Below are 26,384 nucleotides of genomic sequence, written 5' to 3' on the forward strand. Positions count from 1 at the left end.
GGAAAAAAACAAAGCTTAGTAACAGTTCTGTGGGTGGATATGCCTATTGAGAAAAGAGGTCAGAGGAAAATAGCCAGATTGGTTCAAGCTGCCAGGAAGAATATAGTAACTCAAATAATCATTCTTCATTCAAAATCATTCTGTCAGCCAAGAGCAGGTATCTCAAAAGCGGGACTTTTTCAGTACCTACTGTATGTATGTACAGTATATACAGTATGTATGTATGTTTTTATACACACAGCGCTGACACTCAGAACAATATTAAAGAGCCAGAAATAGCTTTATTTTAACATACTCAAAGAAAAGATGAAATACAAATTGTTACAGATAAATAGGACACTTTTTTGATCCCATTCTATTAACCGTAATTCCAGTTTATTGCAACAACTACAGTTACAAGATAAATGCCATAGTGCACGATAGAGTATATATATATTTATTTATACACACACACACATACAGTACACACACACAAAATACACTGTCCCATACACACATAACTCATAAGTTCAGTATGACAAGACTTCCAGTACAGTACAGGCAGATCGTCTTTTAGTCTTCCTTCTGAGCCTTAAAGTCACTGAGGTGAAGGCACGCTGATAATCAAAGTCTCAGACCTTACATCTCACAGTGCACAGCACACTCCTTGCTTACATGTTTTCTTAGATATGTCATTTAAAAAAATGAGTGGCTGACCATCATCTTTAAAATACATACATACATATAAATCATACACTTTCTTATGTCAAGTACAGGAATGATTTGGGATGACCAGTATCCACACATAACCACTGAACACATTTTTATTAAAAGCTTGATAATATTTCAATAGTACAATAGAGAGTGGAGTAAAACACTCAACCCATGATGGTGTTGGATGAGTACTAGAGCAATATGAAGCAAAATGCCAGCGTTAGCCTGTTAATTTTTCTAACATCTCCATAGGAGTGACTGTACTCGGTCCATCATCAAAAGTAACATATTCCAGCTGGTATACAGAAATATATGATATCAGTTTAACCATATTCTTCAGGGTGGATTAATGAAAAGGAAAAAGCTTAATAAAATAGCACTCCTTTATAACTAAATAGTCTGGCATAAAAGGCTATTGTCTGATAAATTGTCTGCAAATTAACAAGCATCTGCGAGGTGAATGAAATAAAGACACAAGCAATAATACCGCAATGAAGAACACCGAACTGACCGACTTCAGTTACCGCTTTTCTTTTAATACTTTTACCTCTGCAAGGGACACTCAGCATTCTCAACTGGTTCAGTTTGTGCTTTCTTCCCAATGGCTGCATTAACCACTGGTATAGTGCCATATATTTTATGAAGCAACATCAGTTTCTTTTTGCACTCTGCCGTCTTGGCCTCGGGTACTGTGTGAAAAAAGTAGGAGGGCTTCATGGAGCTTTTGGGTGGCATCTTGGTTTGACTGTATACATTGGAAAAGGCAGCACTTCACTGGAAAGCCTTGTGCCTCGATAGAAGCTGCTGTGAAAAACATGACTATAAGATTAGCAGTCAAACTAAGAACACAAGTACAATAAAGCTGTACAAGTAATATTCAGTGAAAACAAGGAAGGAACGGACAACATCATGCAAATGAAATCATTGTGATTCCTTGCGAACTTTGGTCAAGTATATATTTACCTTAATTTGTGGATCCATGAACATGAAGGATCATCATGCAAAGGGGTTTCCAAATGGGGCTCTAAATGGATCTGATCCCACAGCCTTGATAGCAGGGGCACTCTGTAAACATTTAACAACACAACTTGTTTAACCAGCATACATAAGAGAAACCGAAAAGCCAGCATGGCATTGTGTCTTTATTTATGTATAATTTACTGTTGTGGAATTAAATAATACCTATGAACACTTGTACATTAGCAGCTGCCAAGTACAACAATTATTGTATTTATTTCTGTATTAAAAACAAGCAAAAATGTCCAAAAATGTTTTTAAGTCATCTGAACATTAATGTTTTTTTTTTATTGATTCTTAAAAATTCACTATCAGTGTGTCTCTACAATGCAGCAGCTCATGTAAAAGTAATATGAAAGTAGTAAATTATACAAGTGTTCAGATCCCTGGTTCAGTAAGCTTCATTTTGACGCCAAGTTTATTACTGTATCATGTACGGTTGCTGAGATATGGACAGATCGAGTTTTGTTTTCTCAGTGCCTGAGATCAAAATCGTAAAAATCCTATTTTTAAGAATATATTAATTGATTCTGTGATTCAGTAAGAAACAGGGAGTCCCTAGCCTCATTTTGACACCAGGATTTCCCTGCTACACCTAAAAATAACTTTGCCAGCAACATGGTTTTACAGCGAAAAAAAAGTTGACCATGCTTTAAAACAATGTTTAAGACTAAAAATTTCTCCATTCTGTTAAAGGATCAGCAAGATAAGATATTTATCAATCCATTTTTTAACCAAATTGAACATATGATACATTTCACCTGGTGCAATCTATTGGCCATAGTACAAAACGCACCTGTGTGACTTACACCTGACTTGATATGACAGATTACAAACATAGCAAGTTAATGTATTACCATACATACTCTTGATAATAAATACACAAGTATGTACTTACTTACAGGTAATAAGTTTTGTAGTTCTAGCAAACTAGTATTATACTGTAACACATTAGAAAAAGTTTGTAAAGGTAAAAGGTCTTGCGTCTAAGTTTGTTGTGTGCACGTAACATATCAAAATTCAATAATATCAAAAACCTGGCAAGAGTCATACTATCATAATAAAACACAATTATAAAACATAAAGAAAGGGGAAAAAAACATACTGGAGTAGTTGCAAGTGCTCCAAAACCACCTGATCCAAAAGGACTATCGAACAGGTTCTGGCCACCAACTTTTAGTGGTTCTGTAAAAATGACATCTATTAAAACAGCTTGCCTACATTGATGTATACTCAGTGCAATTCAAGGCAAACTGAAAACAGAAAAACGGTGTTTTCTCACCATTCTTAGCCAGGGAATTTGGTGGCTTAGCCATTTGGAAATCCTTAAACATCTCCTTGATGTCCCTCTTTTCTTTCTCCCCCAATGGATCCAGGTCCACAAAGGCATCTGTGTCCACCTTAGAGGGTTCTTTGATGGGTCCAGCCCGTGGTGGAATCAGTGGAGGGGGGCTGGGGCTCTGCTGTCCCCCTAACGTTAGGTTGTCAGCTGGAGGAAAGATGCTGGACTGGAAGGGATTTCCTAAATTGGAATGCTGAGTCCAGGATCCATTAGAAGCAGAGGTGTGGTTCTGTGGCCAGGATGGAAGCTGTTGATTGGATGTAGTCCCAAAAACTCCATGGCTGCTTCCCCAATTTTGTGCTGGAGTGGTGGAATAGGCCGAAAGCTGAGTGAAAGCATTGGGGACGTCGGTAGGTCTGGGGAACACTGAAGAGAAGGAATCGTTCCACGTGGATATACCAGGATTAGAGGAGGAAGATGAGTGTCCAAGAGACAGCCCTCCTTTAAAAGAGACACAGCACCCATAAGCTGACATGCCACATTTCACTTACAAACAAGATGGTTCTAGGTATAAATTTTAAACTGCTCCTGAAATGCCAGATTGTGACATTTTCTCAGCAACTGTTAGAAAGGTCAAAGGAATGATATAAAGGTTAAATTGTAAATTTTGAAGGATTTTACCAAGGCTTGCGAGGGTGTCTGAGGTGCTGCTGGGGCTCTTGCTGAAAAAATCAACAGAGCTCACTGGGGTACAGTCCGGTTGTGCAGGAGATGGAGATTCTGATTGGGTGGCTGAAGTGAATGGATCAGGAGCAAGGCTTTCATTTGTTGGGGACTGAGAAGTTAAAAATTATTAAAGACATTGTTGAGAAATTTCAGTACAGTATAAAACCCTGACATTTTGCAAAGTTATTTAAAAAAAAACAACAACAAAAAAACAGATAACACTTAAATCAGTTCGAGACATCAAGTCAGTTCTTACCTAATATTCTCTCATTCACTGAAGCATTAAAAGATCAGATCAAATAATTAGGACATAATGTATGGACCTTTGTAAAGATCATGTTGAGACCTTAGAACTTTACTGTCATGCTGAATGTGACGATTCTGACTTTTAACAAATTCTAAAGTTGTTTTTAACGTTAAGCATGTAAGTAACTACTTTTTACAGAAAAAAGACTATATAATTTCACGGTTTTGATGTGTTACCAGGTGTGTAGCCTTCTTCCTGGGTCTTAAGTGTAACCATTCATTACACCCACATGACTTAACAAATCTTCCATTAACCCTAATATAGGCTTTGACTTTTTTTTTAATAAATGGTTCAAAATGCTTCCAGACACAAAACTGTATGATTGCAACTATAAGCTTATTACATGCTTAAGATAACATTGTGGTTTAAGTTAAATAGGTTTGCTTTTTTGAGGTTTGTTTTGTTTGGGATAGGATTGACAACCTGCCTGACAAAATGCATAGCCAAAAACTCATTGCAACCATATTATGTTACTGTAACTGTATCAAATCACATGTAAAATAGTCTTGTGTTTGTAAAGTAAACAGCAAAAAACAGATAAACTAATAAAATTAAATGTCAAAGAGGAATATATTTTAGTCCTCACCTTCACAGCCCTTCTTCCTCGGCCAGCTTTTGTGTTAAGAGGTGGAGGGCTTATGATAATAGAATCCTTGGCTTGGTTGACAGCAGCTTCAGGCCTGCTTCCGTTCTCATGCTTCACACCGTTCTGAGCAGTTTCCAGAAATGGATCTGGTGTCACTTTTCCACTATGGCCATTCTGTTCCCGCTCTGGTATTTTATTTTGAGTCCAAGCACTTGTCTCTGCTGGCCTGCCACCTAGTGGCCACTGCCCATTACTGAGTGCCTGGACCATTGTCCTGTTGGAGAGCTGGTCAAACTGCTGGCCCAAATAGTCTAAGTCACCGTTTTTAGTGTTGCCATTGAAATACTGGTGGGAGTTGGAGTTGTGATTGCCGGTTTCGTTGTTACTTTTGGAAAAGGGGTCATCCCGGAAGGGATCGTGGCTAGGGGTGGGGAAGAAGTTGAGCGGAGAGGAGAAGGGGTTCTCAGGCGAGAGGCTGGACTGGGCTCTGAGGGTAGAAGATGAGTTGGTAAAAGGGTTGCCTTTCACACAGTTTTGGTTGCTGTCTATTTCAGTGGACAGATCCATCAAGAGGATGTCCTTAGATTCCTGAGAGAAAAAGTCTTATCAGTACGGAGTATAATACTACTATCCAATGGAATGTTAAGGAACAAAAAACCATGCAACCAGGTATAAAAATGAAGTATGTCTTCAGCTTATGATATGAAATAACTGATATTGTCATGCTATGATGATTGACCAACTAAATTACCTTTATAATTCTCATGCACAATCATGACTTAAACAAAATTATGTTAAAACACTTGTAATGACTTCACAGACATCTATTTTATCAGAATATTACCTGAACTTTAACTCTCATGGTTATTGCAATTTGACAGAAAAAAAACACTTTATTAGGACTAAGCATTTAAAAAAGACAAGCAAATACAGTGTCAATAATGGTTACTACGGTATGCTTTCCAGATCAATGGACTCCAGCGATAGAGCCAGAAGCTTTTTCTATAAACCCTCTTCTGACCAATCAACACTTTTTCTTATTGTTCTTAAAGTCAAAGAGAAATAAAAAAAATCTGTTTCATGTGCTAGAACCTCCAACAACTGAGCCTTGTGTAAGTTACAACGTCAGTTATTATTCTTGGCGGTAAACTCTACTTTTTCCAAAAACCTCATTTCCTTATAGCTGACATTTCGTGAACAGACCAGAGTTTGGACAACAAGGTCCAAAAACACAGCTGGAGAAGTGAGCTGGAACCAGACATGTCTAATTCACTTGACATACCATGGGTCTGGTAAAGAGCAGAGAAAAACAAGGATCTTGCTCCATTTTTTTGGTTATTTACTAGCATCAGGTGTTTGTTTACCAGCACCACTTGGTTATTTAGTAGTGCGTTTACTGTTTTTTAACTCAAGCAAAAGTGTACCACATGGTGCTGTTTTGACTCTGTCTTACCGATGGAGAATTCATGTCTGGCGGGGTTGACATGTCTCCAAACAGGTCCAGCTGTTCCACACCCTGGAGGGAATAGGATGGGGGTGGGGAGAAACAGCAGAAAACAGGAGATTTTATGCTTAACAGAGTAAATGTGGGCCAATGACTGCAAGTCATGCACAGTTCATACAGCCACAAAACAATAAAAAGTTAAAATGAACTTAAAATGTCAGTCATTGAATAAAAGTGAATTTAGATTTTGTATTTTTCATACGATCTAAACCAAGATTTCATTAATAAGATGAAAAGAGATCCTTCAAGTCATATTGTTGGTTTGGGTCACTGACTTGTTTTTGAGTTGAATTATTTAAATTCAGTCACAGGGTCACTTTTAGAGCTTTAGGCATGACTTTACGGCTTTTGTTTGAGATAGTAATCTTGTCAGAACTGAGGTGAAAAAATAAATATCTCCAGATTGTAAGCTGCTGTTGTCATATTGAATGATGCATAGCCATTGGTTTAAACCCTAAACCACAAAAACACAACATAACGAATACTTACTTTCCTATTACTGAGTGAGGCATCGCTTCCATTCTGGGGAGAAAAACAACACTTATTTCTATAAATATGTCATACGAAAGTAATGGTTTTATATAGAAGTAGAAACTCTTATTACTTATTTACTATATCAGCAATGGTTGATGCTTACCTCTACTGGTTTGGTTGTTTCTTCCTGAAGAGGAGATGATATCAGATTAGCAATATATCAAATATAACAAAACATAAAAGATACAATAAACACGGCAAATACAGCACATACCTATCTGTGATACATACAGTATATACAACTTGAATGCATATATATATATATATATATATATATATATATATATATTAGAGAGTAAAAACACCATTTATTTCTGTATATAATTCTCTGCTACACTAATGAAATTATCCTAGCGTATCACTAGTGCTTAGACACCGTCAAGGTAGAAAGACTTCTCAGAACGGCGGAGCCATGATCGGATTGCCCAGTCACAATTGCATGTTAATACTGTTGTACTTGTACAACCATGTACGTGACAAATAAAATTCTTGAATCTTCAATTTAGAATTTTTAACTGTAGTAGGTTCCAAGCATTCTTGCCAGGGATCATTATTCATGCACATGCGGCTTCGTTTAAAACGTTTGCACCATTCAAATGTTTTACTGAGGCTAAGAGCATCATCATCTTACTGTGTTTGAATTCTTTTGTAAATGTCAATCTGTTTTACGCCTTCATTCACAAGAAATTTCATCCCAAGTCCCAGGTTGTCTAGGAGTGTTGAGTCCTCAAAGATTGAGTCATGCTTATTCCAAACATAATAAAGTACGCATTACTTTACTTGCAAAATCAAGCTTTTACCATTAGACTTATGATACTTAAAAAAGTATTTAGTTAATCATTAGTTGTGCAAATTCTCCCACTTAAAAAGATGAGAGGCAATTGGTGGCTGACTAAATACTTTTTTGCCCCACTGTATGTGTTAAAAAAAAAAAAAACTATTCTACACCTCTGAGGCGGTAAGGTCTGGATGTCCGGCTTGACAGCTTTTGTTACTATATATACAATTCTCATAAAACCTATTCTGACAACATAAGAATAGCTGCTTCCTTAGGTGAGAGTTGTAATTAGCAAGGTATAACTGCAATTTCGGGATGTGACCATGCATGCAGTGATCCAATATAAACACATCCTGTACCTTCTTTGAACTTTCTGCTTCTTTTTTCCTCATATTAAAGATGAGCTGAAAGAGATCCTTCAAGTCAATAACAAGAGGCTCTGCCTGAAAAAGAAACATAACTGTTAGTCTGCTTCTACAGTTAACAAGGTATCAAAAATATATTAAAAAAATAATCAGCTTTTTCTTGAGCAAAAAAACAAGTCCATTAGGAACCCCTTCAGACCTGCTGGGCAGTTTTAATGGCGAAGAACTGGTGCTGGCCCTCTGCACCACACACATAGCCGAATGCTCGATTATCCGTGACGTCGCGAGCTATGAACGAGATCTTGTTCACTGCATGTTCCATCAGTATTGCCTGCAAAGATGGCATTGCATATAATTAATGCAGAAAAAACAATAACCTTTTTTTTTTCCAAAGTAAGAAGGCAAACAGTTATGGCCATGAATGACAAAGAAGACTTACCCCGGTCTTCTCTTCAGTTATAGTGATTCCTGAGAGAGAGATGTTCACCCAAACTCTTTGCTTGTGTTTGCCCTGAGAGCGAGCAGCTGCCGCCTTGCCCTAAGAAACAGACCCAAATTTATAAAGTGCGAAATCTAGTTCACATCATTTAACTTAAAAATATCTCTTGAACTTATCATAGTCCGAAATGTAAATTGTTATGAATTATATGATTAAAAAAATTAATAGGGCATTTTCGTGCATTTTACATTTTTTCGCAAAAAAACTTTTGGTTGTCTACCTACTGTACCATCAAATAAATGTTGAGAAGTTTGTACTACATTTGTAAAAAAAAAATAATAAATATATATATATATATATATATATATATATATATATATACAATTTCGATGTTTAATTTGTATTTTATGCATCTGTATTACTAAGTCACTAAAACATATTACAACTACAAGGTATTACTGTATGTCTAGGCTTCTACTGTATATAACACAAATTGCACATACTGTACATTTCTTTCATTTAATGTACCTAGTGACTTCAGAGTCATAGATACACACCCTGATAACATGTGCACTTTCTTGAGCATAAGAAAATATTTTAAATTTGAATAAGCCATTTATTATTTTATATTTTTTCATTATTTAAAACAATGACACTATTAGAACACTTCAAGTCAGTTGGAGTTTTTTTAATGCATTTTGTTAAACTTCACCTACAGTACCTTTAGTTTCATCATGGAGTCTTGGCTCATTTTGTCCCCTCTGGCCTCAGGCACATCGTCCACTCCAATCAGCTTAGCCTTGTACCTAACACCTTCACCTTTGAACCTGGCCAGCAGGAACTCATCTGTTTTCTCTGGTGTAGCTAAAGCTGAGAGAAAAATATGCATAAGCAACATTAAATAAAATAAACACTTTTTAGGATTTTAGAATAGCCATGAAGTCATATACAGTGATGTCAAAAAAAAAAGAATTAGGACACTGCCAAAGACGTATGCCAGGTATTATGTGGTTACTAGATGGGAAAGAATATTTGGCAGAAATTTTATTTTCTGAAGCTGGGATGTCAAGCAGGTATAGATTGAGCAAATGACACCAAAGTACTGCAGATGTCCTTTCGACTCAGATCAAGCAGGTTTTGAAGAATAAAGCACTCCATACTAAATATAAATTGTAGTATAGCAATTTTATTGCATAAAATAACAAATTATTCTTATTATCTTGTCATAATTTAAAAATATTTGACGGATTATGTCGTCTTATCTTTGACACAAGCTATTATGTAATACATACATACAGTATGTTATGTATTATAACTGCAGCAAAGATTATTACTTTTATTACTTAAGCATACAGTGCTGTGAAAAAGTATTTGCCCTTTCCTGATGATTTTTTTGGCATATATGTCTAAATTAAATTATTAAATATAATTAATATACTGTACTTTACCTAACTCTAATGAAATCTGGAAAAAAATACACACATTTTATTTAAACTAGTACTAAAATCATTAGGACTTATTTTTGTGCCCAGAGACCCATCATGCTTCTCTTAATTTAAATCATATTAAGCAAGTATAAATAACAAAATATTTTGCAATAATAGTGTAACTACAACAACCAGCCACGCTTTTTTAGTTCCACTTGCTCTCTTCTGAAGTGTATAAATTCCAACATGCAAGGATGACTGCTAAATTCCAGTCGGAATGCCACATCTAATAAAATCAAACATTAAATACAAATTGAGTCATGCATCGAATCTGGCAGTGAGAAAAAAATTCCTGGTTGTTTTTTTTCCCCTTAAATACTCACAGTTTAGTGTAGACACTTTTTAACCTTGACTTTTGACAGGCTACTTCTACTTTCAGTTGAGATTTTGAAACACAAATTTCACATATTTGTATTTTTATGCGATATAAGGATGATAAAAAGATGAGGCACTGAGTGATCCTAATAGAATACTTTGAAAAGCTACGAAAATGAAATCTAGCTCCTTAAAAGCTTCCCATTCATAGAAAAAACAATATTTATCAAAAGATTCTGTTTTTGTTACTCATGAGAGTTAACTGTTATTATGCATGACACCCAAAACCACATTAAGTGTGAATTTATGGCCCAAAATAAAAAAGGGTGGGGGGCCGGTTGTAAATTATTCTGTCTTAAATTGTTAACTAAACACTATTTAAATTTGTTGAGTCATATATCCTGATCAAAGGGAAGAAAGAGTGAGAAAGTACAAACTGTTCAGCATAGTCTGTTTAGACTGAAACTAAATGCTGCGTGTTTCTTGGCTTAGTCTGTCTGTTTAATATCTCAGAATTGGAGAACAGCTTTTCTGCAATTCCCACAACCCATCATTAGATTAGGTGCTTATTAGGCAACCTTTGTAGTTCCCTTAAAGGTCTTCTCATGTCAGTGACTTTGATTTAACTGCTTCATGTGGTCAACATGGATCAAGTGTCAAAAAAAGCAACTTCATCATCTATAACCCTTTTATCATGCATGACAGTGTCTAGAGATCCTACATCGTCAGAAATCCTTCAGTTCACACAATTTGATTCAAGTGAAATCATTCGGAATCAATTAAATTTAACTTTACCGCTTTACTGAAATCCAGATCTAGATTTAGATGCCTATCGAGCAATCCAGCAGCAACAGACGTGACTTATAAGACTGAAATTTTAAGGAACTCTAAGCCATCCTGTTCTGGGTGACCCACAGACTATAAATTATTATTTCCCACCGGTTGGTTACATACTGTATGTATTAGTATAGGTTAATAAAAATATGTTAAAATTATATTTGACAGCAAAGAAAACACTTTTTTCCCCCATTGCCTAAGGCAAGTGTGTGTGTTTAAAATCGGAGGTATTGACGCTACAGAAAAAAACATGGGGGTATAAACTAGATGCATGTGTTTTACAAAATCGGATTGACGTACCCAATAAAAATCAACTTGAGCAGGTGCACGACTCGTCTCTGAACATGCATGACTTTCCCGTTTGATTTGTCGTTCTCTCTCTTGCTATCTAGCATTGCTTTCCTCCAATCTTACTCTTTCATCGTATTTGACTTGTCTGTTTTTGTCCAAGTCTATTGGCCCTTTCTCTTCTCTCTCTGTACACTCTCGTTCTTTAGAGCTCAGCTAATTGTGTCGGGGTTCTCCACTCGACTGTCAGCCCTGTTTAGATGGCAGGGGCGGAGAGAGGGAGTGAAAGAATGGGTACAGCCAGACATTGTGAACAAGCAAAGGGATGCTATTGACTTGTAAACCATGCAGGATTTCAACAGACTGGCGATCCGCCCCCCCAAGTATTATCATTGGGACACAGGACAACCCCCATACCAGTGAATGTGCAGGCCTCTTTCAGGCACTTCCTCCACCTTTTAAACAGATCAGACACAATTGGCTTTGATGACTCCGGCTAGTCATATAAAAAGGAAGGTTTCAAGGCTTGGTGTAAAAATGTGACTATAAAAATGAAGCACGGACATTTAGTTAACGCTTGGTAAAAAAAAGAAATAATAAAAAGGCTCAAGATATTTCTTCTCACTTCCATGAGAGCTATGATTGTAATTCTTTATTTATCTGTTAATTTGTGACAGAAATTAAAATTTGTGTTATAAAGGCCACTGGGCACACATGGTCACCTCACAGGTTAATTTTTTTCTTGTGTCTGCCCGGGTTTCCTTCAGGTACTCTATTTTTCTCCCACCTCCCAGAATCGTACCCTTGGATCACTTGTGCAAAGTTGTCTAAAAGTATCTGAATGAACTGGGGTCCCATTCAGAGTGTATTCTTGCCTCGCACCCAATGGTCCAAATAAATGAATGTATGAATGAATAAATGAGTCATTGATGTAACAAAAAAAATGTATTGCACTCTCTTGCAGATGTATTGGGGCTTTCTGATGGTGAACCATTACTGCTTCTTGTCTGCTAACACAACTTCAAGTGAACATGTTCGCTACAACGTAACCTCTGACCTGTTAAGTTCCTCATGTGCAAGACTGCATTATTTTCAGACTAAACATTTCCCACTGTGGTCCTGATATGAGGTGCTTTGACGATGCCAAGTGACAAGTGCTTAAAAAAGCCAGCCATTTACAAATGAGCCTGCAGATACAGGCATGTGATACAAGTAGTTTCTTTTAAGCAAATGTAGAAACTGGAACAGTCATGCCATGGCTGTTTTACATCAGATTTGTCTTCTGTTTTTTTTTTTTTTTTGCAAACTAGGGCAAGCTAGGACAACATAAAATGACACCGTATCATCGTACATGATCTAGCTGCACTTGTTTTTAAATGATGCATTACGGCATGGTCTGTGCAGATGCACTTTGTAACCCAAGTCACTTTAAGATCCCCAGCATGACACTGGGAGAAACACTTCACTTGTTTTTAGGCCTGTGAAAAGGGATCATAAACAGACAGGGTGGGGAGGGATTTGCACTTGCAGCTGGAAGATATTGTGGAGACAGCCCTAATGGAATCCATCACCGGTGCACTCTTCCACTATGAGCAAGCCTGGCAAAGGCAAACAATATTGCTGTGCACTGGGTCTCGCTTAACAAAAAGAACTATTGGGTCAACTAGGCCCACAGAATCCTGTATGGAGGCTTTTAGAGTCTGCAGATAGTTGAAGCCTTAAGACGTAGAGAAATATAGCAGTAACCTGGTGGTGTATTTGATCAGGGAATATGGAAGGTAGCTCTTCATTTATCCTTTAGATAGAAGAAAACTACAGTATAAAGATATAGAAAAATTATCAACTATAAATAGAGCAAAAGTGAGTGGGGATTTATTTAGTATGATTAGGAGTCTCTCGCACTGGAGACTTCTAATCATACTAAATAAATCTCTCTCCAACATATCAATGGTTATAATGTAAGTTTTTTTGCGAATGCGAGCCATTCATTTTATAAGAAGCTGAGTATTTTGTCTATACCGCTTTACCCTTTATACAGGGTCGCGGGGGGCCTGGAGTCTATCCCAGGAGACTTGGGGCACGAGGCAGGGTAGACCCTGGACCCATCACAGTGCCAATCCATCACAGGGAAGACACATACAGGACATTCATTCACAAACTACAGTGACAGTGCTAACCACTAAGTCACCCTACTTGGTAGTTTTAAAGTTAAAACGACTTTAATGAAATGTTGGAACAGCTTCAACTACATGACAATGGGGTCACGTTAAACGAATGCCTCTAACACAGTGATGCGAAAATGCCTTCAAAACAATACCAACAAGAGCAAACCATTGGCGTGAGCAGTATTTACAACTGTAGAGTAATTTTGGAGCTAAGATGCACCTAATTCTTTTATTTCTGAAGGAAATTGATCAGATTGGTAACATTACAACACTAAGAGGTGCCTGACATAAACTGCACATGCTATGTTAGGGACACTGTTGTATCAGTCTCAAACTCCGTCTGAATTCTAAACCCTGTTAGAAACTTAAGGAACCATGTACGTGGTCCGAAGTTTAGGCTTCAGCTCTTCAATAAGCATCTCACTGTAACCAGCACTGCTGATTGCTGAACCTTTTTCATGATAATGTTCCAATACTGGCCCTTGAGAATCTCAGAAAACTGTAAGTGCTTGATTTTGAACTTTTTCTGGGTCGGCAATTGAGGATGTTTCCGTTCCAAGACGTTTTAATATAACCGGCGTGCATATTATTTTAGACTCTCCCTCATATAAAACATAAATCTTATTACATGAACAGGTTTGGGGAGTTGAAAGAGTTAGAATAACTTGTTTGTGAAATGTTTCTTAGCTAAAAGCATGTCAGATAGCTATTTCAGGATCGGGATGTTCTACAGAATAAAAGTACGTAATGATCCCTAATGAACACACTTGCATCAAAATACTGTGAATACTTGGAGCATTATTCTGCGTCTGTGGTTTATTTTTGGCATCTACCCCGTCAAACTGATGACCTTGTGGGTTCTTTTTCCACGTAAAGGGAAAAAGAACAAGAAAAAGAGAAGTCCTGTATTCGTCAAGATGAATGGGGTTTCTGTTAATCATTACAAATCTGTTCATTCATGTATTCCCCTATGTAAGGAAACTTAACATCAACATATATGTATACGTGTATATAGATACATATATATATATATATATATATATATATATATATAAATGAATTGCACAATACTAGCTAACTAATAAAGTGTTCCAACATCCCTGAAATATCTTGCATCACAGCGAAACACAGAAATGTGCCTTTTTTGAAATGGGAAAAAGATTGCAAAAGAATCTTAGTTAGACAATCTGTACGTCAAACTAGAAAACCTTACATAAACCAGATCTCTGCACGTGACCCACAAAGATGAAGTTGAAAAAAAAAAAAAATTGTGCATGTACCCTGTTGTAACCCCTCAGCACTGAGCGTGTTCACATACCCTTCTTCTTCTCTTTCTTGGACGGTGTCTTCACGGGTGCCTGCTCGGCTGGAGGCATGCCGGACTCCACCTCTGCAGACATTTTTTGAGGCCAGCCTCACGTGACGGGGTGATCGAAAGCAGCTCTCTGTCCTTCTCTCCACTGTGTGTAGTGTGCGTGCTATAGCCTGACTCAGCAGTGGGTCATGTTCAGCAAAGCATAAGCTGGGGAGACATAAGAGAGGAAAAGATTGAGCAAAAGAATTCGAGTAAAAAAATAAAATAATAAAGCGAGGAGCAAAAAAGAGCAAGCTGTTTGGAAAAACTGCACGTAGGGCTTTGCTGCAAAGTTACAGACCAGTAAAACTTAGGTTCTATTAAGATAAATAAAGAAAAATGTAAAAATTTGTGAAAGTGTACATTCAGTTAAAATATTCTAGGTTAAAGAAATATGTAGCACTTGAGAAATATGTAGCCATGATTGATGTGATATTATTAATTAATTTATGTAAAAACAATTCTATTTTGGCATGCACAAATATAAAATATGGTTGTGTTCTGTTTGCAGATATCAAAACATTTTCTCCATACTGTGCACAAAGTCTTATCAATAACGGCACCAGGTACACCCTCAGATCACAAACAATGAATCATTGCACTGGTCTTCTTTCATGCAAATCGCAAGTGGGGCATCCATTTTTGCTCGCACTGCAGCAAATGAATTGGTGTAACACGTTCACACCTGCACAGCAGTGACTGCGGAGACAGTAGCCTTGAATGGAAAGCACTGATAAGACAGAACAACAGAAGTTTTAATGTAACCGGTCTAGGGGTAATTTTAGACTCCCTGGTATAAATCATAAATCTTGGCACATAAACAGGTCTTGGGAGTTTAAAGATTTACAATAGGTTGTTTGTAAAAATCTGTCTTAGCTAAACGCATATCAGACAGCTATTTCAGGATCAGGATGTTATACAGATATCTGTTCTGGATGTAGCAGCTACCACTATAATGACACGTATTTAAGAAAAAAAAATTAGGGCCAAGGTCAAGGCACTCAAATGCTGCCATTGTAGTTTTCTACCAGTATACACAGTAAGCAATAATAAGAGTGCAAACCATAGACGTTATTGCGAGAGGCCTGGGCCTATCCCACGGGACCTGGGCCGCTAGGCGAGGTACATCCTGCAGGATGTGCCAATTTAACGCAAAGTTAAAAGAATGCACATTCTCACTCGGTGGCATAGTGGCTTAGTGGTGTCACCTTGCACCTCTAAGATGCCGGATCGATTCCCGCCTCGGGTCTGTGTGCACGGAGCTTGCATGTTCTCCCCGTTCTTGGTGGGTTTCCTCCTACTGTCTAAAGACATGCAGATGCCAAATTGCCCATAGTGTGTGAATGAGCATCTGAGTGTGTGTATGTGTGTGCCCTATGATGGATTGGCACCCAGTCCAAGGTCTACCCCGCCTCGTGCCCTAAGTCTCCTGAGATAGGATCCAGCACAATACAGCACATCCAAAGGTTAATTAAGGATAAAATTATCCTGTTAGTTGCTATAATACTTCACCTGTAGACAGTTTTGCCAGTAATGTTTTTGCTTTAAAACCCAGGACAAATATTTCACTTGCTTTGCGCTAATGCTCTCAAATCACATTAAATGTATTCATAAAAGTGTTCGTGTAGTGCTCATGAGATGTAAGACTACAATAAATATATATTGTATAGTTGTATTTATTGTATATGCTGTTTGAGACTTGCTGCCTCCTCCTGCCAGCGTTTCTATGTGATACGGAGGGTGGAAGTGATGTTCAAAGCAGTTTGAACCAGGACTGTTGCAATTCTTGTCTGATCTAAAGTTGAAATTGTGACACTTTAGGAAGGTTCATAGTTGAACAGGAGCAAATTGTAGAAATTCGGCTTATTTTTGGACTCTTTGGGAGCAGACAAGAACCACCTAGTCCTGAAGAGGTGTAATGATCCACCTACAAATGATTTACAAATTCCTAGAATTTATTTTATAGCCTGTGATTACCTTGGAATATTTTAAGCATGCTCAAAAAAAGATTTCTGGCACAATGTAGCACACTGTATTTCAAAATTCAGACAAACCTCCTGACGAAGGGCCTTTTTACAATCTTAAGTTTGTACTGGTCAGGCATCAAATTTGGGAATGTGTGACAGACAGACAGACTTGTTTTTATCCTGGTCCAAAGCATAAATAAGTGTCAGAGTTTCCCACTGCATCAGAAATCAAAGTGGCCCTGAGTACAACCGAAGCCGAACAAAGCTCCTGAATTTGATGTAACGAAAAATGTCCGTGCTCGTGTGCTCATTGTTTATTACACCGCACCTCACATTCAGCTAGCTTATCTCTCAAAACACTTTTTCGTGTTTCCTCTGTCCTAACAAAGCCTTTGTTTAAGCAGCGAGCACTGCAGTGGTTATAGATTCTCTGAACTCGACTAACTGCTTTCTTTCTTGGTGGAAATTGTAATTGCTGGATTACAGTTAATAACATTTGGATTTTCTTACTATAATCTCTAAAACACCTTGAAGAAATGAAAAAAAGTTTGCATAATTGTATTTGTACAAGTATGTAGTGTAAGAACAGAAAAAAATATATATAAAAAAATGCTGGTATTAAAACAGATAAAAGAACATATGCTGTCAATATCCTTTGCCTTAGTATTCAAGCTATTAAACACGTCACCAAATATGTGGCTAAAGGAAATGGGAGCTTCCCTTGCATCTGGGACCCATAGAGCCTCCACCTTACTCAGAACATAGGCTGATTGTTTTCTTGCGCTTGTTTTCAATCTAGGAAATCAGAGCGAGGCCTTTGCACAAATATTTGGGCCGTCTTTCCTTTTCACCCATGTCAACTTATTCGAAAGCAGGAAATCAGTGTAAATTCTATACATGCATTCTCAGTGGAAGCAGTACGACAGTTATCATTAATCTTAGCATATTGTCATACTTGTGAGTAATGAGAATGAAATGTTCCCAAATTTTAAGGAACAGGATTTACAAATCCTTAGCTAAACACACAACTTGGATTACATTCTGAGAAGTCTTGTTTACGGACGAGTAATTCCCAAAGCATGTATAGTTGCCGACAAACTCTCCTGAATTTTTCCCAAAATGGAAAAGGTCATCTTTTATTATCTTGCACCCACTTTCCTTTCCTGTTCTTTTTTCAGCCTGGGTGAACATAAGCACTTTTGTCTGCCACCTGACATTAACACTTCCTTTCGCATGCTTTAATCGGCTGCACCTCACTGAGCAGCAACCGATTCACAACCATAGCTTTTTTTAGCAAGTAGTAATGTATGTAAATAGAACTGCAAGACTATACACAGAGATCAGATTATATTATAAAGAGAGTGGCTGTATAAGGAGTACATGGTGTTCAAAACAAAATCCTCCATGGACATCATGCGTCTAATAGTTGGTGCGCATTGAGATCCAGAATAATAACCGGGAAATAGGATAAGAATCATTTGGTGAATGAAATCATGGTATGCTGACAGAAATGCACTGGCAGGACATTTATCAGAATTCTTAGTCTGATGCAGCTAATCGTCTAAAGCTGTATGCAAAGCTGGTTCTTCGTGAACTCTTGCTGGAAGCATGCAAACCTAAATCATGTCTGAGAGCTGGTACCAGGCAGTGAAAGAATTACAAAAGCATAAATCAGACCTGCACACTTATACTTATATAGTTAACTGTATGCATCCATGCTTTTGAAAGGATAGCATGCAATCATATAAATAACTGCTTAAAATGTTGTCTGTAACAAATGGTACATCTTATAATTATTAATTACAGCTTCATATACTGTAGTTAATACTGAGCTTGTGTTGTTTTGTCTTGCCTGTTTCACTGCTTTGGATCACATGTAATAAACACATTTAGGGTGTTTTGACATTAGACATGATTAATTTGTACTGTGTCCAGGAACGATTGCTCCCTCCTTCTCTCCATTTCACCTTTGTTCAGTGCTTACATTGTTTTTGGTCTCCGTTCCCAGCTATGCTTGCTTTGTTTATGAGCCGTTCTTGTGTGTCTTTCTATTTTATCAGCTGTTTAGGTTAAACTATGCGCACATTATGACTTAACGACTTATGGCGTTGCATTAAAACAGCGTACTGCTTCTTATGGACTTTGGTGTCAAATGTTCTCGGAAAATGATTCTATGGCCGTAATGTAAAAACCCCCTAATTATACTCACCAATTCACTTTACAGCAGGTTAGCCCCACTTATTCATTTTACACCTGATTTAGCCCCACCCATGCGCATTATGGACGATTTCCAAATTTCTCTTTCTAACATACTTAAGCATTTAAGTCCAAATTTTAAAACTTGTTTAACATATCTTTGTCCAGATGACACGAACAGTATTAAACATTATTACTTAAGGATTGCATAGTTGCATAGTTCATTCCTATAGTTCATCTACTCCTATAATAATTACTATTCCATATGAACAGCTTGAAGTGTATCTAATGAAGTGTAAAGTCTGCTAATGCGAGCTTGACAGCTTTTGATTTAATAAATTATTTAGCCATTCTATAGTTATTTATGCAGTCATTTGCCTTCCAACATTTCTTACGCACCTTTACATGCCTATGTACGCTATAAGCCACATTACCTGCCTCATTTTCATTCGATCTGAACAGCAGTCATTTATACAACATCTACGGAGAAAGGAATAAAGAAAGGTTTATGAGCCGTAAAACGGCATCTGAGTTCTTATTCGATTCCGTATATTGAGGTAATTCCTTCTGAAAGGGAAGTTAGCATAGCAAGTAACAGTTTGCTAAAGTGCTTGACTGACATACTGCCAACATAGGTTCAAGACAGGCCAACACTCCTGTCAAAACTACACTAACAGACAGTACATTTTCAAGCTAGAGAACAGCACAGAGATTTGAAACACCCTTGACTTGTGCTTACTCATGGAAACATCCCAACGGTATACAAAATTGGATGCATTTCCCGTACAGATTGAGGAAGCAACATATTGCGACATTGTAGAGCAATTAATTAGCCAACCTCGTACAAATTCCACCCTGTTCTACATGAAAAAACTCCTAACACTGTTATCCAAGAAAGGGGTGGTAACGAAAGGGAGTAGTGTAAAGAAGCTGCATAGGCAAGAAGCACACCAACAATATAGAGGGGCCCAAAAAATGTATACACACTTTAATAGTTGTTATCTATGCCCTTTTTATGGCAGCACTGTGTAGTATTATGTTTCCTTTAAAGATGTCAGTAGTCCCACTTCGTTGATCCTATCATATGACATCATACAGTATATAGAATATTTTTTATGTTGAAGTGTGTGTACATTTTTGGGCCCATCCCCTCCACATATATAGTATATATTCAAGATCTGATTTTGATCACCAAATATTTATCTGCTATGAATATGTCAAATGCATCTGATGATTTTTTTTCAACAAAAACAAACTGAAAACATGTCCAACATTTAGATTTTTGGATATAACACTAAGAGACTGGTACAAAAGGCTCTGAAATGCCAAGTTTGATTTCCTGGCGACATCTTAAAAGACTGGCTATAAAACAAACTCTTACAGCACCTCTGCTGTTAGTTCAAAGTATTTTCTTTTCTTTTTCAGGACTCCAAAGAATTCCTTAGAAGTCATTTGGGAACACAATTTTACTTTAAAGCCTCTTACTTCGCTGAAACAAATGATTCCAGCATTTCCTCGTCAAAACTACGTCCCACATCAAACACTCCATATTTACACCTATTGGATTTCTGGCCTGATATGACCTTCAGCCCTATTGGATCTATTTCCAGTGAACAAGAGGGCTAGATCTAAAGCTATGACTCTGAGGATGCGTCCAATACTGGAGAACAATGAATGTACAGTAAACAGCAGCTTTCCTCTACCCTGGCTCTATGCCTCTCTCTTCACACTGGCTGTCCAGATCCCTAAATACACAAACCAAGAAAAAAAAAAAAAACGCCTGGAAGCTGAAATGCATCTACCTCAGCACTGTGCCAGGAATGTTTCACAGAGGACAAGTCTCCAAACAAAAAGTATCTCTGTGGGTGGAGATTTAGCAGTAACCCCAAACGAAAAACTGCAAAGGTTACAGAAAGGTCTATGACCACAAATATTTGATTCTCCAAAAACTGTACCTTAGAATTAAACTGTTGAAGAAAGCACAAATTGCAACTGGGTAGCGATCAAGCTAACACCAACATTAAAGTGACCTTGTTTGCAGGAGTTACAGGCTTCCTCGGGGCACTGGGACACATATGACAGGCTGAGATGAAACACGTACAGTAATGAGAGGTTTTTATTTTGTGGTGAAAAGGTAGCATTTTACTTGCTGCTAACTTACAGTATAGAGGAGAAAACAATGTGGTATAGTTTGGCTAACCAGTGTTAATTTAATAAGAGAGCCTCCGAGTGGCGCTTTGGTAAAGTGCTCGCCCGGAGATCGCAAGCTTGATTCCCGGGTGATGCTGCGACCTAGAGAGAGCTGATTGGCTGAGCTCTCTCAGAAAATCGGAAAAAAATTCCCCCACCCCCCAAAAAAGATAGCATAATAAAAGAACAGCGCAAATTAATTGCATAATTTTTTTTTTGTCTCAGTGTGGACCAGTACAATAATCTTTGTTGTTATAAAGTTTGAAATTTAAGTATTTGTTTGTTTTATAAAAAAAAAAAAACTTAACGTGCTAAATAGATTTTATCAAACATCTTACATTTGAATAAAAAATACCATATTTAATACTTAAATATTGCAGTTTAAATCGCAATCGCAATATGTGTCAAAATAATCTCAATGTGATTTTTTTTAACAAATCATTCGGCTCTACATAATAAAGTTTAAATTCATTTAATATGTAAACTTTCCAGTTCTCATATCTGATATGCTTTCTTTAATATCCACTCCACAGTTTCTCCTGGTATTGCCTGATATACACTAGCAGTCAAAAGTTTGCACACACTATCTAATTCAGTGGTCTTTCCTGATTTTTATTTCTTTCCACATCGTAAAACAATACTGAAGGCATCCAAAATATGCAATAATCTCCTTTGAACAGTTAATATTGCGATGTGTCTGCTACACATCATTGCATAGCTAACTGCTCCGAGTTAAAAGGAGGTCTGGCCAGGCTGTAAAAAAACAAGGACTGCCAAACTTATTTCCAGTCAACAGTTAGTCATCCCTAACTGAGTGAGATTTAGAGGAATGTAAATGAAAAAAATAAAAAAACAAGGACAGATGATTTTCACAGTGCACTTCCTGGAGAGTTGCCATGACTCCCACATGTTCCTTAGACAGGTACTGGCAAATTGTTCCACTTTGAGTTGTCATAGCCTGGCTTTGCACAGCAAACACACAATCCATCACCGGAGAGACACATAATCAAAGAAAACAGAGGGAAGACGAACACATACAAATACCTCTGGAGGATTTTCTCTCTTCAGGTCACTTGTCAAAAGCTTGCATGAAATTGAGTTGGTCTATTGTGCCTACACAACCCAGAGCATGTAAATAGTAACAAAGATGTAAACTAAAAAACACTAAACTTGCTCTTTTGTGCAACATAACAGTCTATTCCAAAAGAAAATGTATTGATATTGACTGTATATAACATACAACCCATATTTATCTGATAAAGCAGTATAATGCAATTATATATGAGACAAATTGCAGGGCTCACATAAACAAACAAGCAAAAAGATCAAGCATGCTTCTATTAAAGAATTCACTGTGCAGTAATGAATATGTGACAAATAAAAGCTTAACTTGTAAAAAAAAAAAATAATTTGCCATATTCTTCGGATTGTAAGTTATAAGTTTATCATATATCAGAAATGCCATGTTCTAGGATACTGAGATGCCAGTTTGTTTGGCTAAATGGTACATGTAAGAGCAGTCCACTTTGTTGTCATAACCATTAGTGTCTGAATCATCTATGAATAATTTGTTAATTCCTCTAAATATCCTGTCCATCTATGGAAAAGGACCACCACAGGAGCACTTATACCAGTGCATCTATTTCCTTTCATTATCAAGTCTGTGCTGAGAATATTTTACTGCCTAAATAATATCAGCTCAATCGTGGTCCTTTGGTGGTCTCTTTTCATTGATAGGTGGGTTATAGTCACATTGACCAACTGCAACAGATGAGCAGAAAGTACAGTAAATGTTATCTGTGCATATGGAAGGTGCATGTAATAACTGCAATTTCTGCTCAGGGCAGAGTAACAAGATAAACATACCTTTTCAGTACAGTGACGTCTAAAGGTGCTTTCATTTCCCGAAAAATGAAAATAAGCAGGTTAGTCTACCAAAAGCAGTTGTTAACATAATTACCCTGATTTGATATTGTTTTTACTCACAATAAACTTAGCTCAGACCTGTTACATGTGAAAGGGTCAGTGTGTTTTCTCACCAAGCATTCCCATGGTTAGTAGAGACTTTACGTTATAGAAGAGTGAATGCTAAACAAGGACAATAAACCAGTTTTGGGCTGTCATCTTGTGTGGTCGTAAAAGGTCTGTGGTGTTGGATTATTAAAACACAACCAAACACCAAACACCAGAAAATGGCAGTTTTCTTCAAGGACTTTTAAAATACCTTTGTTTACTTACTGGTAGTGAGAAAGCCAGTTCTGACCATTTATTTTTCAATTATACTATATTATGTTTTTACAGTCTTGCAATCAACTTTGCAATAAAACTGTGTGAGAAACTCCTGAGAAACCTGTACGGAGAGAGATCCCGTCTTCCTCAACTCTCCCAGCATCAAATGATTCTGAGGTAATTAAGGGGTAAACTAACTAGCCAGAACTGAATTTGCAAGTGTGAGAACATGTTGGGTCACCATTACATGAAGTTCTTAACACCAAAAGGAGATTTTTGTCAAGAACAGTTACTTAAGCAGTAACTCAAATGTTACTCAAATCGAGCAGAATTCAAACTATTAAATTTATGTGAAATGGAGGTCAAGTGGCATTCTCAGTTCCAGCTTTAAAGTAAAGGGAAAAAAATTGTTCCACATCTGGTTGAAACTACTTTTCTCTCTTTTTTTTCTACCATGGAGCAATGCAGAGCTTTAAATGATTGTCCAGATTTTCATCCTCTCCTCACAAGAGGGGGAAAGTGGACACAAACAAACATCCAGTGCAAAGGTCTTTTACCTCAGCATGTGGCCACCCCAATGAAATACTGCTTGTCGTGTAAAAGAGATACCCTGACTTCTCTAGTGACCTGTATACGTTGCCAGTGAAATACAATAGTAGTTCTTTTTTAGGCCATTCATACAAAAAGAACAAGACAGCCAAGAAAATTCAAATGAAAATGTTCTTTACTCTTAATGGGACCTTGCAGTATGTTCTTTGTCCTTGCTGAACTTTCTTCACCAAACTTTTTGTTTTACTTCTATTGAGAGTTGGATAGGTTAGAAGAAGAAATGCTTTAGAGCAAGGCAAAGAGAAGGAATGACTCAAGGAGGGAAATTAAGTTGAGCGCCAACATCTGCTTCCAATAAAACTGCAAGCCTTGTACCAAAAGAGAGAGAGGGAAAAAGAAAAAAAAAATCAAGTGTCTCGCTCTGAGTCATACTCAAAACTTGCTATTCCCCCCCCAAAAAATGCTATTTTTTTCTTACAACTCAGTTAAACATACAGTAATGACTTGTGTTTAAACATCTTACTTAACTAAGATATTTAAGTGGGGGGTGCAGTTACTTTCTTTGAGATTAAATCTTGTCTCTATCCCTGGCCATTTGTGAAGCCACAAAAAGAAAATAGGCATTTTTCCCCTGACATTTCCTATAATGTTTACCCTACACAGCTCCGAACTGTTTGAAACTCTCTTTAAAAAAACACTTCCACGTCCTGTCGGCTCCTCATGAAACGAAGAACGCTGAGTTTACAGTGGCATTTCCTCCATTAGATAGAACATGAAGGGTGGCGAGGTAGTGGGCAAAGACAGAGAGACAAAAAATGCCATAATTATGGTTATTTCTAGGTCTCCTTGACATTTTTTCACCCCTCCCACTCCCTCTTCCTGTCATCTCTCATTTCTCTTTCTTTTTTACCTTTCCACATCTTGGACTGCTGTAAAGGTCCAGGTCCACACACACATTCCTACAGACTTAAATCATCCCTGAATTCAGGAAAAAAGTGTTTGTACACAATGTTCTCCTTAAGTAAACAGCATGAGAAGACATCAGTCATGTTTCAACACTAGGTGGTACGTTTTTCAGTAATGAGTGAAGGTCTTGTCTTTTGTAAACCAGTGGCCTAGGTAGAGTATAGAGGCTATACAGGATATGGAATTAACCACTCACTCACTCACTCAACATCTATACTACTTTATCCTGTATACAGGGGACACGGGGGGGGGCTTGAGCCTATCCCAGGAGACTTCGGGCACAAAGCGCTGTACACCCTGAATAGGGGCCAATCCATCGCAGGGCGCACACACTTGCGCACACTTATTAACACACTACAAGCAATTTGGGGACGGCAATTAACCTAATCTGCATGTCTTTCGACTGTGGGAGGAAACCGGAGTACCCAGAGGAAACCCACCAAGCAACATGAATTCCACGCACACACAGACCCCGAGGCGGGAATAGAGCCAGGACCCTGGAGGTCCAATTCCACAGAGCTAACCACTAAGCCACGGTGCCGCCTAAAGGCAGTACAGGATACAGAATGAACCAATTCTTGATAAGGGTTATTAAGTAATTTCCTCACTTAGTCTTTAAAACTCAAAACACTTCAGCTTATATGCTAGAAAAGCTAAATGGGTTTTCAGATGCTTAATAAACACAAGCTAGTTAAGGCTGACACATCAGATAGGAATAGCAGAATACACTGATTGTCAATTTGTAAAGCATTTTTTACGACTGAAAAAAAATCCACAGTGAAGGAAGAATGAAAATCCGAACAAAGGAATGGTCGGGTACAGGCTTTAACACAGTTTATCACACCACATGCTATGTTTTATTGAAGCCTATTGAGCTCGCGCGTGGCACGCGATCTGAAACACAGCCATTATATATTACACGCGCACGTCGTGACGAGCAAAAGGGTCAAAATGAGGGAAACTGAGATGTCAAAACATAACACACAAAAACAGGCCGGCGTTCGTGTGTGTGCGTGTGTGTGTGTGTGTCATGCGTAAATACACTAATGCCGTAAGATATGCGGCTTCGTCGTGTTCAGACTACACTCCCAGCCTTAAAATAACCAGTTCCATGTTAAAGGCTACAATTCAGATAAAGACCACACAAGGAAACGGGGAAAATCATTAATTTGTACTAAAGGTGTGTGTTTTTTTTTTTTTTTTTTACCAGACGTCTTATTTTAAATAAATGATTTAAATACACATGACAGGTTACTATTCCTATTTACTAATATTTCTATACACACATTCAGTTTTTCCCCCTCTACGCATCGTTGTTACTCACCGACGTGGTGTGATCCAGTGGTGCTCGTACCATGCATAGTTGTCTTTGCTGCGCCCGTGGAGAGGATGGCGGGGTTTGGGCTTTACGGTGCAGTGCAGGCGGCTCGCTTTTCAGTAGATGTGATATGAGATGATCTAAGATGAGATGAAATGAGATGAGATGAGATGTGGCAGTCAGATGTTAGCAGCTCTGCTCAGGAATGCGCTGTGATGTTGCAGCAGCGGCGGCTTGAGACGCAGTAACTCCCCCACAGAGTGCCGCCTTCAGCACGGCTTCCAGTTAACTC

At 37.7% G+C, this 26,384-nt stretch overlaps 1 protein-coding gene across 2 annotated transcripts; it reads right to left on the minus strand.

Moving 5' to 3' along the window:
• Window positions 1–261: 261 nt before the first annotated feature.
• si:ch211-204c21.1 (disabled homolog 2) lies at window positions 262–26,384 on the minus strand. 2 transcript variants are annotated; one of them, XM_053480933.1, is made up of 15 exons: window positions 26,099–26,384; window positions 14,642–14,845; window positions 8,953–9,101; window positions 8,232–8,330; window positions 7,992–8,123; window positions 7,787–7,870; window positions 6,753–6,776; window positions 6,605–6,637; window positions 6,065–6,127; window positions 4,612–5,199; window positions 3,674–3,827; window positions 2,993–3,493; window positions 2,816–2,895; window positions 1,657–1,758; window positions 262–1,494 (listed from the first exon to the last, which is right to left on the minus strand). In XM_053480933.1, the coding sequence occupies exons 2-14, from the start codon at window positions 14,721–14,723 to the stop codon at window positions 1,690–1,692; spliced, it is 2,058 nt and encodes a 685-aa protein (XP_053336908.1). In that variant the 5' UTR covers window positions 14,724–14,845; window positions 26,099–26,384; the 3' UTR covers window positions 262–1,494; window positions 1,657–1,689. The 2 variants fall into 2 exon arrangements, with proteins under 2 accessions (XP_053336908.1, XP_053336907.1); XM_053480932.1 differs by having other exon boundaries at window positions 262–1,497; window positions 26,099–26,383.

The sequence above is a fragment of the Clarias gariepinus genome, chromosome 21, assembly GCF_024256425.1.
Source record: "Clarias gariepinus isolate MV-2021 ecotype Netherlands chromosome 21, CGAR_prim_01v2, whole genome shotgun sequence".
NCBI classification, from domain to species: domain Eukaryota; kingdom Metazoa; phylum Chordata; class Actinopteri; order Siluriformes; family Clariidae; genus Clarias; species Clarias gariepinus.

Bases quoted from the DNA above. Each gene is read 5' to 3' on its own strand.
- si:ch211-204c21.1 (XM_053480933.1), bottom strand. From the start codon at position 14,723: ATGTCTGCAGAGGTGGAGTCCGGCATGCCTCCAGCCGAGCAGGCACCC. The intron at 3,494-3,673 runs GTAAAATCCTTC...TCTCTTTTAAAG, and splicing joins AGACACCCTCGCAAGCCTTG to GAGGGCTGTCTCTTGGACAC. The intron at 1,759-2,815 runs GTATGTTTTTTT...AAATGTTTACAG, and splicing joins GAGCACTTGCAACTACTCCA to AGTGCCCCTGCTATCAAGGC.